At 40.6% G+C, this 15,311-nt stretch overlaps 1 protein-coding gene across 1 annotated transcript; it reads right to left on the reverse strand.

The window, feature by feature from the left end:
• Positions 1-1,326: 1,326 nt before the first annotated feature.
• LOC139396914 (chondroitin sulfate synthase 2-like) lies at positions 1,327-14,708 on the reverse strand. The gene is made up of 4 exons (XM_071143846.1): positions 14,231-14,708; positions 8,508-9,072; positions 3,583-3,765; positions 1,327-2,957 (listed from the first exon to the last, which is right to left on the reverse strand). Exons 1-4 carry the CDS (start codon positions 14,509-14,511, stop codon positions 1,695-1,697), a joined length of 2,292 nt encoding a protein of 763 aa, XP_070999947.1. The 5' UTR covers positions 14,512-14,708; the 3' UTR covers positions 1,327-1,694.
• Between the last annotated feature and the right edge of the window lie 603 nt (positions 14,709-15,311).

A 15,311-nucleotide genomic window follows, 5' to 3' on the forward strand; every position in this document is an offset into this window, starting at 1 on the left:
ATAAACAAGTATATGCCTACTCGACAAACAGATGTGGCCATAATGCATCACCATGCAGTGCTCAATGTGAGTGTTCATCCATTATGAAACGTGTCAAATGATCACTGGTGATAACTGTTCCACATGCAATGCGCATCACTTTGCACTGGCAACTTTTTTTCCATTTGGAAAAATATTCTGTTCCATTTTATTCTGTTATATTACATCGTTTTTTAAATTTATTTTAAACAATGAAATGTGTTTTGACTGTGATAAGGGCTCGGGAAATAAGAGCGTATTGTCTGCTAAATTAACAAAAGGCTAAGCCATTGAACAGCCACAGGGTTCTACAAGTAAGCGCAAATGCGGAGGTTACTGCCTTTTTGAAGATTGTGCTCCATGATATAATATAACCAGTTGATATTACGGCTTCAATAAATTAATTTTAAAATGGCACTTGCCTTTTTATTGTTTTAATATACAGGGCAATTAGGATTTGGGTTATTTGAGTACTCGAAAAAAAGGGGTCCACGAACATTCAACAATTGTAACAATGGGGATGGGCCCTATAATATACACATTAAACCGATCATATTCACCGTTTCAAACATTATCTTCCGCGCTGCATAGGTGTGGGAATCGTCTGTCTTTGTCCTTTTTGTGCAATGCACTTCTTTAAAACAAGAGGTGTTGTGCCTACAAGGAAGTCTGTAGTGTTGAAAGCGGTTGTAGTATGAAACCAAATCAGTATGTCAAGCAAAACCTTTCAACCTCTTAATTTCTATTCCATTCGATTAACCAAAAGTTCAGCGTCTGAACTGTGAGTTAGCCTCTCAACAAGGACTCTCACAAAATATCGTCAGACAAACGTATCTGACCAGGGGTGTATTCAGAGTTAAAACATTCAGATCGTTGCATATATAAATGTAATGGATAAAGATGACATAATTCCCTATTCTAAAGAAGAGACAATCATATCGTTCTCTTTTTTTTATACTGTAACCTCCTGAAGAGGCTCTACATCTACAGGCTTGTTTGTGATGTCACCTATGGGGACCTACAGCACCAACACATACCATCCAATCCTCTCAACCCAACAGTAATCTCATTCTGCATCTGATGACGTCAGTGCTGTAAAGCTTCCTTCCCGTTAACATGCGAGTAGAGTGAATCTATATTGCAGATGCCAGCTCATTCATTCAAATGTGAAAAGTGTAATGTGAAAGGAAGGGACTCAAATATTGATGAAACGTATACAATGTAAAACATCTCTACTTATGTTGCTTGATATGATAACGGACATGAAAATACAAGAGGACTGATGGACGTTTAAAAAAAGAAAGAAAAAAAAAAGGCACACAGATGTGCTTTAGTAGTGATTACTAAACTGCAAATGACCAAGTATCAAAAGCTGTGCAGGTTTAAAGCCATACCCTCAAGAGCCACAAAAGGTATGTAGAACTTTTGTAACACGTTAAAATAATGAGATGACCAGCATGACCACCAAATCCGAATGTTTAAACCACATTTGGTTCCACCATCGTTTTCTGTACGGACAGCACATTTTTATTGTAAACATTTAGTTTAAAAAAAAAGTTTCCACTTAGGAATGTACTGCATTAGTTTTAAAACAAACACGCACGCATACACACATCACACTCACGCATACACACAATCACATACATACTAGGTCAAGTTTCTAAGGGGGCTGGTGATCAAGTGCTATTTCCTTGCTCTTGTTCAAATAACAGCATGGCGAGCTGGGAACGGGATCCCAGGCCATCCAGGTTGCTCTGGACACACCTGTGGTAGATGTCCTCACTGAGCTGCGGGTTACAGGCCTGGTAGTGGTACTTCTGGTGCAGAGCCGGCTCCACAGCCCTGAACACATGCAGGGTGGAGTACCTGACAAACATGTCGTAGATATCCAAGGTCTCCATGATCTCCTCGTTCTCCTGCACGTCGGAGGCCATGCGCGTGCGCGTCACCATGTAGTCGGAGTTGTAGAAGCACGCCTCCTCGAAAGAACTGCGGTCAAAGTGTCCGGCGTCCTTGACCAGGTCTACTGTGGGTGGGGGCTCCTGGTTGTGGAAGGCAATGTCTGGGTTGTAGTCCTGGAAGTGGATTGGGAAGAATACCTGCCAGTTGTTGATGGAGTTCATGCGGCAACGGTTGAGGAACTCGGAGTTGACGTTGGTGTTGACGTTGGTGATGAAGAACAGCGTGTCTACTGGGTGCTTCTTGGAAATTATGTCCATAAATTTGATTTGAGAAGGGGTTTCTGTCTTGACACTTATCCACAGGATCTTCACTGCCGGATACTTGCGTTCGTATGCATTGATCTGCGCTTTAACACTGGTGAATATGTCATTCTGGTTGACCTGCTGGGCCTCGAATGGGTCGTAGATAAACAGTAAAGTCAAGATGGCGTTGTCACTGGTCTCAAACAAATTTGTGGCAAACACTTCTAGAAAATGGTTGACGGCACCCCGTTCCTGAAAAGTCAACGGCAAGATGACGTGAACCCTGGTGGCCTCTGTGACGTAAGGCATGGGGATGATCTCGATGCGACTCAGGGGACGCACCAGGTGGACCCTCTTGGTGATGGAGCGACTGCGGCCCTTCTGATTGACCACCTCCAGCTGCAGGTCCAGGGTGTACTCCATGCCCCGAGTGGGGTCGAAGCGGCGGTAGCCGTTGATCAGCTGCTGCTTCTTCAGGTGGAGGACAGGCTTGTACTTCTTGTTCAGCTCCCCCATGGCTCTCTCGATGACGTCGGCCACGTCCAACCGATCAATGCCACGCAGTTCACACTTGGGGGAGCCGTCAATGCATGAATAGACCTGCTCCTCTGTGAAGTAGTCCCATCGGATGACCTCAAAACGGGACTTCGGCTCAAACGTAGGATTGATCCCAACGGGCCACTGGGCGCTCCGGTTGCCATCAAAAGCCACTTTGCTCACATTCTTTATCTCTGCCTGTGGACACATGAGATGTACAGATATAAAAAAAGAACCTCTAAAGTCAAACTGACAGTGATACTGTACTGCTACAATTGAAGAGATTCTCCAGTACTTTCGTATGTTTCAGCCAGTAGTTCTGAAAGTAGTGCTCACGAGCCAAAAGTGGTCTCAGGAAATGTCATACTACGTCACATGCAGATATTTGCACAACATCCTCTCTCTCTCGCTCTCTCTCTCTGCTGCTCATCTTGTTAGCTGTCACTCAAATGGCGAGGGGCTGAATCTCATTGGCATGAACTCAAATTGCTAGGGAGCTGGCCCACGTGGGGAACATTTTTGGGAAAAAGGCACCGCAAGGCTTCCAGAAAACTTTCAAAACTAGGGAATTCTGCATGAATGAACTACACAACTCATCCAGCCCAAAGCAGGAGGTTTACAAAATACTAGTTGGCAAAGTTCCCAAGCATATCTTTAAATGCCCCTTATGTCCAACCAAGAGAACAGTCATTCACAAAACAAATATTCAACTGAAATAAGCCTTCAGCGCTCAATGTTAAATGAAAACAGACAGGGGAGACTGACTGCATCGGTGTTCACTGGACAAAGGATGTTTTGTGGCGTTCAGGATTAGATCGTTTACCTGCAACTTCTCGATCTCATCGTATGTCCTCCGAAGTTCGATTTCAGTGAAGTGTTTGTGTAGTCTGTACATCTGCTCAGGGTCAGATACCGGGTGGACAGTCAAGGCATTATTAAACTGCACATTCTTCACCTTACTCGGATCCGAGTTCTTGCCCATCTCGTAATGGTAGTACTGCAGCCCCTGAAAACAAAACAAAAATGTACGTACAGTGCCAGTCAAAGGTTTGGACACACCTACACATTCCAGGGTTTTTATTTTTTACTATTTTCTACATTGTAGAATAATAGTGAAGACATCACAACTATGAAATAACACGTGGAATCATGTAGTAACACTTTTTGGGGGGTTATCTTCTGCATACCAACCTTGTCACAACAACGGATTGGTTCAAACGCATTAAGGAAAGAAATTCCACAACTTAAGGCACACCTGTTAATTGAAATGCATTCCAGGTGACTACCTCAGGTTGAGAGAATGCCAAGAGTGTGCAAAGCTGTCATTAAGGCAAGGCAAATAATTTAAGACTTTTTGGGGTTACTACACGATTCCATGTGTTATTTCAGTTGATGTCTTCACTATTATTCTACAATGTAGAAAATAGTAAAAATAAAGAAACTCTGGAATGAGTAGGTGTGTCCAAACTTTTGAATGGTACTGTACATTTAGCAAAGTGGTAACATGGGAAATTGGGTGAAAACAAACAGAAGACTGAGTTAAGTCTTGGGTTCCATTTCATCAAATCTAAGGCAAATGGTAAATGTTAGAGCTGTCAATAGTGCTATATTCTTGGTATTTTCACAGCTGGAATTATGGCTGTAGTGGCGGGAAAGGGCTGGGTTTTGATGAATAAATAAGTTGTAGGTGGAGGCTTGACCCCTCACTGGCCAATCAGAACCTGCTCCATGGCTAAATAGGTGGTTGCTTCAAGTTGTGCATTTACGTATTGTGTTGTCATCAACGCTGATTTGAATGTTAGTTTGTTATAGCCTACTTTGTTAAATAGCCTACAGAAACAAAATATATGTAGGCCTGTCCCATATTTGCTAAATATGTTGAACATGTTTGCAAGGCACATTGTTCTAAGAAGTAATTGCACGGCTTCAATATGGAAATGCATTGTTGAACATAGCATTTTTCATTGATATATTGGCTAGGCCAACTGTAAAATAGCATTACGTCTGCCATGTCTCAATGATGGACATGCCAAACATTGTCAATAAGAAAGATTAAAGTCACTACTGATACGGCTTAAAAAGCGAGTGAACGATTATAAAATCAAAACAACTTGTTTTAAATAGGCCGTCTAAATATAGTTACAGCCACAATAACGGCTCCCTGCGAGGACATAATAAATGAGGCAATGTAGACGACAGAGGGTTTTACGCACTTCCAAAACTTTTCATAGGAGATCCAAACAAAGATCCAAATTCAATATAAAAGAGGGGGTAATGTCCCCTCATCATTATAGGCTACACATCCACTCTACAGATAGCATTCGCACTTCTCCAGAAATAGCAGACAGCTCCTAAATTGCATTGCATGCGAGCCATGGACGTTCTCACCAGGAAGCCAAGGACGTTGAATCATCCTAATAAACCGTTTGGTTTTTAATTAAAAAATAGATATAAATACGAGGGTCACCGACCGGCACATTTCTTATGGACATATGTACATAGGAGGTTTAACGCATGTCCAAAATAATACATGGGAGCTGGCTGAAATAACTTATCCACTCACTGTTTTGCTGCTTCCAAATTTGATCTTTAAGTAAAGCTGTGGGTGATTAAGGTTTATTTCAAAGCAGTCTCGCTAGTCAATCCCTTTATTCATAGTCTGCTACCAAAAACAAACTGCCTTCTGAGGGGGAGGGGAGACTATGCTTGTTTTTTTAAATCAACTTAAAAACAAAAAATGTCAAATGTTTTAGGTTTCTAAATGCCAGGGTTACCAGCGCAAAATGCAAATTTCCCCTCTTGTTACAGGAGCGTATGTGTACTGTGCGTCATGGCTGAATAGGTTTGCGCTCCCGCCCTCAAAATCCATGTCATTACCATCCATGTTACCGCGAAGACCTGCTTTTCGTTGGTCTTAAAATCTCACCCTTTGTGCTCCATGAAATTTTCAGACATTTAGCCCTGATGATGCTCCACGATCAAACATTGGTCCTCTGACATGTTTTAGAAAAACTTTTCTTAGCGGCTGTTTCACTAGCAGTTTCCAAACCCATTGACCCTTACAGCCCGTATCGGTCATAGCAAAAGTCAAAGTAAGGCTTCTTTTTGAGCAACAACTTTCTGTACTAAGAGTTCCGACAACCATTGTATTACAGATCCTAACAACATGTAAGACTAAAGCACTTTCGATTATTATTATTTTTTTTCAATTAATGAAATAAAAATACACATAGCCCACCGGTTCAAATGCTCTGCAAGACCCTCCAGTGGGTGGTGAAGACGGCCCAGTACATCACTGGGACGATACTTCCACCCATCCAGGACATCTACTCAAAACAACGCCTAAGGAAGGCACGTGGCATTAAGGGACCTCACACAGACCTATTGGAACATGAGGTCTGATAGTTTCTATCTACAAGCCTTTACACTGCTGAATACTTGAACTGGACTGACCACCTGCTCTATTGTACTAAAAATAGTTCCTTCCTGTATTATACTTATGCTAAAATGTTTTCTATTCTTCTGCCATTTTACTTTGTTGTATTGTTTTACTATTTCTTATTGCTGTTGCATTGTCGAGAAGGAACCTGCAAGTAAACGTTTCGTTGGACGATGTATACCTTGCTTATCCCGTACTTATAGCAAAATAAAACTTGAAAGAACTTCTGTCCAAACAATTCATGTTTAACAAACTTTTAGAAATGGCTTCATAGGAAAAACACTACTGGAATGTATGGTGTCACAACCTAAGAGGAATCAGTGTACGAACACCTACATTACCATAAGTAATAAGACCACTTAAGATGCACTATGCAGAAATCGCTCCGCCATTTCCAGGTTGCTAAAAGTCTACTGCATGTTCGCCTAATTTCAGTGTGACAAAACAAGCAAGTATAGTGTACAGTAGATAATCATTATACCATCTAAACCGCTGGTGAAATATTTCTTATTATTATTTTTCCCCCCACTAATTTACAAAACAAAGTAAAAGCAAAAACTTAAGCACACAGAACAGATCCACCGCCTCTAGGACTTGCTTTCGGTGAGCATGACAGATCTATAACTCACATTTCTATGTGAATTTGGTCAGGTTGCCCAAAAAGGTATGTATTGCAGCTTTAATCTAAAGAGACAACCATTTAGAATAGAGTAAGCATCTTAAGAAGTTAACCAATTCGGAAGAAAGCATTTATCCAATCTGATCAAGCTATTAAAATAACAAATAATGAAATCGCATGAACCGAGGTCACCAACCGTCGGACTGAAAAATTAATTGCAAAGGTCTAAAGAATCAATGTCACTTCGACACAACTGACAACTGTTACAAATACAGTTGTGGAATGTGAGTTGTACTTCCACGTAACACTCTCCCATGTTTTTTCATCTGACTTTTCCCCTACTTCTCCCTCCTGGAGTTGTGCTGGCCCTGAGGCAAGATGACCACGCAGCAGTGAAACAGGCCCTCCGTTTCTGTTCCAATACACACTCTTAAACAAGATGGTTTCCTGCTCAAATGCGACCATAGGAAAAAAATAAAAAATGGAAGCCCAATTAAAGAGGGTATAGAACGTAACACGCCACAGAAAAAAGTTTAGGCAAACTCAAACTGTCTTGCATTAACTACTCATTATGTAAAAAATAAATCCACTTCTAAATAGTATTGCGGAAGAATGGTGTATAACTGGTGATATTGCTGGAACAAATGCAGGTGTAATGTGCATGCGGCCACACTATGGGCCAAAACGGGTAACATATACAAACAGATGAAATCAATGTAGTTATCGAAGGTGCACAGTCTTTAAACTGTCACTTGGACAAGCAGTGTGACTGTGACAGGGCTCCACTGGGTCCCTGACTGTCAGTGCAGAACAGGAGAAGCAAAGCTCCCCGTCACAGCAGAGGGGACAAGTACCCTCAGGGGCCCCAGTGTGAAGACGGGCAAATCTGTCTCTACAGAGAATGCAGTGCTAAAACACCGATGGTGTTACAACCATGTTTTCGCACTAATAATGGTGCAACATGCTTTATTCTATAGATGTCACTAGTACACCCTTTAAGGAGACTACTTTTTAACTACAGATGTAGTTTGGAAAGAAAGTATTCTAACGTGAGGCTGGTGGATCTTGAAAGATGGCTCTTGTGTTTTGATGTTGTAGTATATGGCCTTCAAGTTTTTTTTGTTTTTTTTACAATATGGTGTGCGTGTGTCTCAAGCGATTACGGAGCAGGAACCAGCCGACTACACTGACAGATAATGAGTCAAGTTTATGAGGCGTCATAAAGTCAGGCTCCGTTTCATCTTTTTGGGGGAAGATGCCAGTGAAAGGCAATCGACTTTGTAGTTTCTATTCAGAGCAGACCTGGGCCAAATACACATGTTCAATTCTTGAGCGTCCACTTTTGTGACTATACATTGGTTCTATTGTACTGGACGAACTAAATCCAAGTATTTGACATTATGTATTCAACACAGGTCTGCTTTGTTGACACAAGAAACATTCACTTACTGCGAAACACTTGGGGATGCTTTTTCAGGCACAGATTAAGCCTAGTCGGGGCCTTAAAAAAAACTGAATAGAGAATCTCCTTACTGAATAGAGAATCTCCTTTAAACAAGCTTCTTATTCTAGGACTAGGCCTAATCTATTCCCGGAAAACAGTCGCTTGGTCAAAGGGATCATAAACCCATGGAAAAGAACTCTCTTAGTGGAACTCGTCTGTACAAGACAGTAGCAATATATAGCCTACCTCATGCTCAGCCACACAGTTGGTGTTGGCATAATCAATGATGCATCTGCCCAGCCACTCGTCAGGCCTGGCGCTCAGGATGTCATTCCTACAGTTCTCCAGGAAGGGTTTGAGCCGGAGCAGCAGGGTACGGGACAGGAGGTATCCGAACCCACCGTAGCAGTACCTCCCCTCCATCTCCCCACCTATAAACTCCTCAGGGCTGCCCATGTAAAGCTCCCGGTCTATGCTCAGGTGGTCCACCAGCTGTTGGATCCGGTCTGCCTCGGTGTAGGTGTCGTCCTGGGCCAGGTAGAACCAGTCATACTCATGGACATAGTGCTCCAAGATGTACTTGATGGTCTGGAAAATGTTCCATATGAGCCTCTCGTCCCCATGGGTGACCACGAACATGCCGTGGGGCACTTTGCGGTTGCGCATGCCGGTGAAGAAGACCACAGTGTCCAGGTGGTGGCTGATGGTGCGGTTCACGGCCACCCCCAATGTGTTGATGGTGCTTTTGGACGTCAGGATCCCTACGAAGAGGCGCTGCCGGATCCCCAGCTCTGTACTGATGTACTTAGCCCTGGAAAACATACACACTCATTAATGATTATTATTAATTTTTTTTAAATGCGCAATCCTTAAATTGAAAACATTAAGAAAGTGTCATCCCCAAAACACAGTTTCAGTAAGAAGCTGAGGGATGAGGCTGGAGAAATGGAACCTAGGCTATGGATGCAAGGACCGATCATCCGTGATATCAAAATGGTATTTAAAAACAGTGGTCATTTACATTGTTTACAAAACATTGGAGTTTATTTTTTGGTGTACGACAGTTGTACTAAGCTCACGAGGCATTTGTGTTATATTCTTCAAGAATCAGATGGGTACTTATCAATCAAAATGTATGTAGCAACTATGGATCGGAACTTTAAGCGATTGCTGCTATTTTCAAATGGGAAAAGTTCAATCTAGAGAATCAAGTACACAAAAACACACTAAACAGAGATTTTGTACATATTTTTAGAGTTCCTCGCAAAAGTATTCAGAACCTTTGGATCTCTTCACATTGTGTGTTACAAAATGAGATTACAATTTATTTGTCATTTTTTTGGCAACAATTTATACAAAATACTAATGTTCAAGTGAAAGGAAAAACTTGAACATTTAATAGATTAATAGAAATTAAAATAGCAAATGTATAGTCGTTGCATAAGCATCCAGCTCCCTATGTCAATACATGTTAGAAACACATTTGGCATCGATTACAGCTGCGAGTCTACTTGGGTAAGTCTATACTATATGAGCTTTGCACACCTGGATTGCACAATATTTGCCCATTATTATTTTCTAAATTATTCAAGCTGTCAGAATTTTGGGGGTCATGGCTAGACAGTCAATTTCAAGCCTTATCAAATATTTTCAAGCAGATATACAGTCATGTGAAAAGTAAGTACACCCCCTGGAAAGTATAGATATTTTTTTAACATATTTGGACATGCATATTTGAGCTAAATTCCCACCACATTCTTTGAAAGGTAACCCAATTTAACAAACCACACACAAGAAAATTCACTTTGAAAATGTTACGCAATTAAAATAAACAAATGCATTTTACTTATGAAGAAAAAGTTAGTACACCCCTACCTTTACCATCATATAAAATGGCTAAAATTAGAACCAGGTGCACCAAAACAGGTGATTAGAAAGTCATTGGAGAGAAATGTAGGCCGGTCCAGCCTTCCATAAAGATTAGAAACTTGGTCTGGTTCGGTCATAACCATATGGGTGTGTGGTAACACACCAAAAGCAAAATACCTATCCGAGGCTCTTAAAATAATAATTATTAATGCCCATGATTCTGGGAGGGGTTACAAATCCATTTCCAATAAGTTTGAAGTACATCATTCCACTGTCCGATGGCTCATCTACAAATGGAGAAACTTCCAGGCCACTGGCAATCTACCTAGGACATGTCATCCCACCAAATTCAGCTCAAGAGCTGACTGAAATATGCTCATAGAAGTCTCTAAGAACCCCAGGGTAACATCAAGGGATCTTACAGGCCTCTCTTGCCACAATCAATGTCGAAGTACAGGAGTCATCTGTCAGAAAGAGACTGCATAAACTTGGCCTACATAGCAGGTCAGGAAGGAAGACGCCTCAAGACACGACTGACGTTTGCCAAACAACACCTGGGTAAAGACCAAAACTACTGGAACAATGTGCTCTGGACAGATGAGGTGAAGTTGTTTGGCCGCAATGCCAGACACCATGTTTGGCAAAAACGAAAGAACCTCATACCAACCATAAAGCATGGAGGCGGTGGCATTTTGGTTTGGGGCTGCTTTGCTGCCTCAGGGCCTGGCCAACTTGCCATCATTGAGTCAACCATGAATTCTAGGATTGTACCAGAGAATTCTTGAGAATGTTGGGCCATCTGTCAAAAAACTGAAGCTGAACCAAACATGGATCTTGCAACAGGACAATAATCCAAACCCCAGAAGCAAAGCTACAACAGCACGGCTCAAAAAGAAGAAATTGAGGGTTATGGAATGGCAGAGTCAAAACCCAAATCTCAATCCTATCTAAATTTTGTATGGGGACTTGAAACGGGCCGTGCATGCAAGAAAGCCCTCAAACATGACAGTTGAAGCAGTGCTGTAAAGTAGAGTGGACAAAAATTCCTCCCAGTCAATGTAAGAGACTGATAGACAGTTAAAAGAAACAGCTACATTAAGTTATTTCAGCCAACGGGGGAAACACAAGCTATTGAAGCTAGGGGTGTACATTTGTTGATTTTTGATGAATAGATGATTGCAAAGTATAATCTTTCTGTGTATTTTGTAAATTAGGTTACATTTATCTGTCAATAGTGTTGAAGTGAAGATCACATATCCATCTGTCCAAATATGTTTAAAAATAAATAAAAAAAATCTGGGGGTATGCCTACTTTTTCACATGACTATGTTCCACTTAGGAACATTCGCCGTCTTCTTGGAAATTCCAGTGTAGATTTGGCCTTGTGTTGTAGGTGATAGTCCTGCTGAAAGGTACATTCTTCTCACAGTCTCTGGTGTAAAGCAGACAGAAGCATGTTTTCCTCTAGGATTTAGCCTGTGCTTAGCTCCATCCCATTTATTTTTATCCTTTAAAAAAACTCCTCAGTATTTGCCAATGGCAAGCATACCCATACCATGATGCAGCAACCACCATGCTCGAAAATAAAGAGGCAGTTCCTCTGATGTGCCGGATATGCACCAAAATTTTTTTGGCAAAAGTGTATTCCTTTACAGGATTACTTTAGTGCCTCGTTGCATACAAGATGCAAGTTTTGGAATATCTAGGTCATTATTGTGGAGTCATCCTCAGTTTTCTACCATCACAGACATTGAACAACGTAGCTGTTCTAAAAATCACCAATGGCCTCATGGTAACATCCCTGAGCAGAAGGACGATTATCTTTGTGTCTGGGTGGTTTAATATATAAACCCCAAACAATTATTAACTTGACCATGCTTAAAAATATATTGAATGTCTAATTTGTTATTGTTACCCATCTAACAATCACTGCCCTTCTTTATGAGGCTTATCAAAAGCTCCCGGTCTTGGTAGTTAAATCTGTGCTTGAAATGAGGGACCATACAGATGTAGTATGTATGGGGCAGATGAAGGGTTAATCATTAAAAAAAATCATTTAGTTATTCAGTTAGTGGCTGAATACTTATGTAACAACTAGTGGCTGAATACTTATGTAACAACTACATTTTAGCTCTTGTTTATTTTTAAAATCAAAATGACAATTACATCCATTTTAATCCCACTATGTAACAAAATGTGAAGAAATCCAAGGGGTCTGAATACTTTTGCAAGGCACTGTACATATACATAGAGTACCAGTCAAATGTTTTAGAACACCTACTCATTCAAGGGTTCTATGTATTTCTACATTGTAGAATAATAGTGAATACATCAACACTATGAAATAACACATATGGAAACCTGTAGTAACCTAAAAAGTGTTAAACAAAGCAAAATACATTTTATATTTAAGATTCTTCAAAGCAGCCACCCTTTGCCTTGACAGCTTTGCACACTTTTGGTGTTCTCTCAACCAGCTTCATGGGGTAGTCACCTGGAAAGCATTTCAATTAACAGGTGTGCCTTCTTAAAAAGTTAATTTGTGGAATGTATTTCCTTCTTAATGTGTTTGAGCCAATCAATAGGGGTGCTATACAGAAGATAACCGTATTTGGTAAAAGACCAAGTCCATAAATTGGCAAGAACAGCTCAACTAAGTAAAGAGAAACAACAGTCCATCATTACTTTAAGACATGAAGGTCAGTCAATACGGAACATTAAGAACTTTTAAAGTTTCTTCAAGTGCAGTCGTAAAAAAACATCAAGCGCTACGATGAAAATGGCTCGCACGAGGACTGCCACAGGAAAGGAAGACCCAGAGTTACCTCTGCTGGAGAAGATAAATCCATTACTGCACCTCAGATTGCAGCCCAAATAATTGCATCACAGAGTTCAAGTAACAGACATCTCAAAATCAACTGTTTAAAGGAGCGTGATGCATCAGATTACCTGGCCTCCACAAATCACTCAACCTCAACACAATTGATGGTTTGGGACTGTTGGAAATGCATTCCAGGTGAAGCTGGTTGAGAGAATGCCAAGAGTTTAAATGTATAGTAGTACAAGTCAAAAGTTTGGACACCTACTCATTCCAGGGTTTGTATTTTTTTTAAACTATTTTCTACATTATAGAATAATAGTGAAGACATCAAAACTATGAAATAACACATGGAATCATGTAGTAACCAAAAAGAAGTGTTAAACAAATCAAAATATATTTGAGATTCTTCAAAGTAGCCACCCTTTTCATTGACAGCTTTGCACACGCTTGGTGTGTATATACCAAACTTGTGCAAAGCTGTCAAGGAAAAGGGTGGCTACTATGAAGAATCTCAAATATATTTTGATTTGTTTAACACTTCGTTTTGGTTACTACATGATTCCATGTGTTATTTCATAGTTCAAGGATTTTTGTTTAACTTGACTATTTTCTACATCCAGGGTAATACACAACTACACCATGATGCAAAACTTGACTGTGCATCCTACGCAGGGTTAGGCAAGCACATGGCACCACATTAAATGCAATTCTCCAAATATTATTTCACATACAGTAGGTAGACTACATCAATACAATACTTTACAATAATTTGTTATGGCCCAAAATACTGTACTCTGGTAGCCGAGACTAGAGGGCACAGATAGGGCGAAGGTTGTAAAAATGAGTGATATAGTTTCAGGAATGTTGTCCGTTCACAGATGTTTGTTTTAGTGGTCATAATAAAAGCAGACTCCACAACGGACTGATTTCCAATGTAATGTTATATTGTTCATCAATTGCTATCTGATGTTGTTTAAGTGTGCTTGACATGAGTTGAAAATAATGCCAAAAATGAACAACTGCCGAAGAAAGGTGAAAAACAACCACATGCCTAAATTAACCTAAACTCGTAATATACCTCTGAAAGACAAATTGGCAACATTGTTTTATTGGGAAAATGGGCAATAAAATATCCATTCTGAAAAAAAGTTGTGGGGCAATAGCGTCAGACAGAAGTCAACTGGAAAAATAAGATCTAAAGTAGGCTACACTGTTGAATCATGTTTATAATAACACATTTGACCTTTTCGGGTTTCAACCATCCCTTTTGAGTGCTTACCGAAAAAGTTGCTTTGTTTGGCTTTGTTGGACTGGTTTATATGGCACTATTCTTGGCTCAAAATCTTCCTCGGCATCCACAGTCGATATCGAATTGGGTCTCCTCGCTCCTTTTGAATTCCCATCTTGGGCCAAACGTATTTCTTCACTCGCTTTCCCGTCGAGGACACAAGTTTCCTCTACCCAATTCACACTAAGCAAACTCAAGGTAAATCCCAAAGAAACACCGATAATAACCGGGCCGATCGGCCTCAGCAGAGAAATAAACATTGCAAATCTCATTTTCAACGTTGACTATAGACTACGTCGCCAGCCTACACGCACCCTAATGTGCGACTCGTTGGGTAATTTTATGCATCAACCCGAATAGAAAACATTAGCAGCTGGTTGTATTTAAAAAGGACATTATTCTCGACTAAAAAGATGTAGGCCTATGTAGCTTCTCCTTTGGAATTAATGCAGGATCCTTACGTGTCAGTGGTCTCTAGCTCCGCCTCAAATAAAACACACCAACGTCAGAAATACATAAGCATAGGCGTTTCCAGCACTCTTTCTGTAGCCCTCTGAATCACAGAATTGGTCAAATAAAACCCGCCGACCTCGCCCATGGCTAAATAGATCACAATACTGTGGCCTAGATAAATGTTGGTTTTAATAAAACATGAGCTGTTTTTAAGTCAATCCTTGCTTCAGCTGAAAAGCCTATTTACAGGGGTGCGCTGTCACACTAGAGGGCATCCTAGAGTCACATTCAATCGAACACAAAGCCCAGATTTGCGGGTTAAGACAAAATCAAATAATAATGATTCACGGTTGCTATGAATTATGATACACGGTTAGTGTGTGAAATTCAACAAATGTTAAGCTGCACGACTGTTCAAACATGCCCTACAAGAAGCACGTTGTTGTTGTCTTCTTGACTTGGAAACCTTGGCCTGGTTTTATGAAGGGCCTTGGGTGTCACAGGCCAACAAATGCTAATTAAATAATAGAATAATGATTATGTATGTATTTTTCATAATATGTATCTGAGAAACCTTCCCTAAGAGACTAAATAGAGGACTATGAGGATATGTGCAATT

This window comes from Oncorhynchus clarkii, chromosome 3, assembly GCF_045791955.1.
Source record: "Oncorhynchus clarkii lewisi isolate Uvic-CL-2024 chromosome 3, UVic_Ocla_1.0, whole genome shotgun sequence".
Taxonomy (NCBI): domain Eukaryota; kingdom Metazoa; phylum Chordata; class Actinopteri; order Salmoniformes; family Salmonidae; genus Oncorhynchus; species Oncorhynchus clarkii.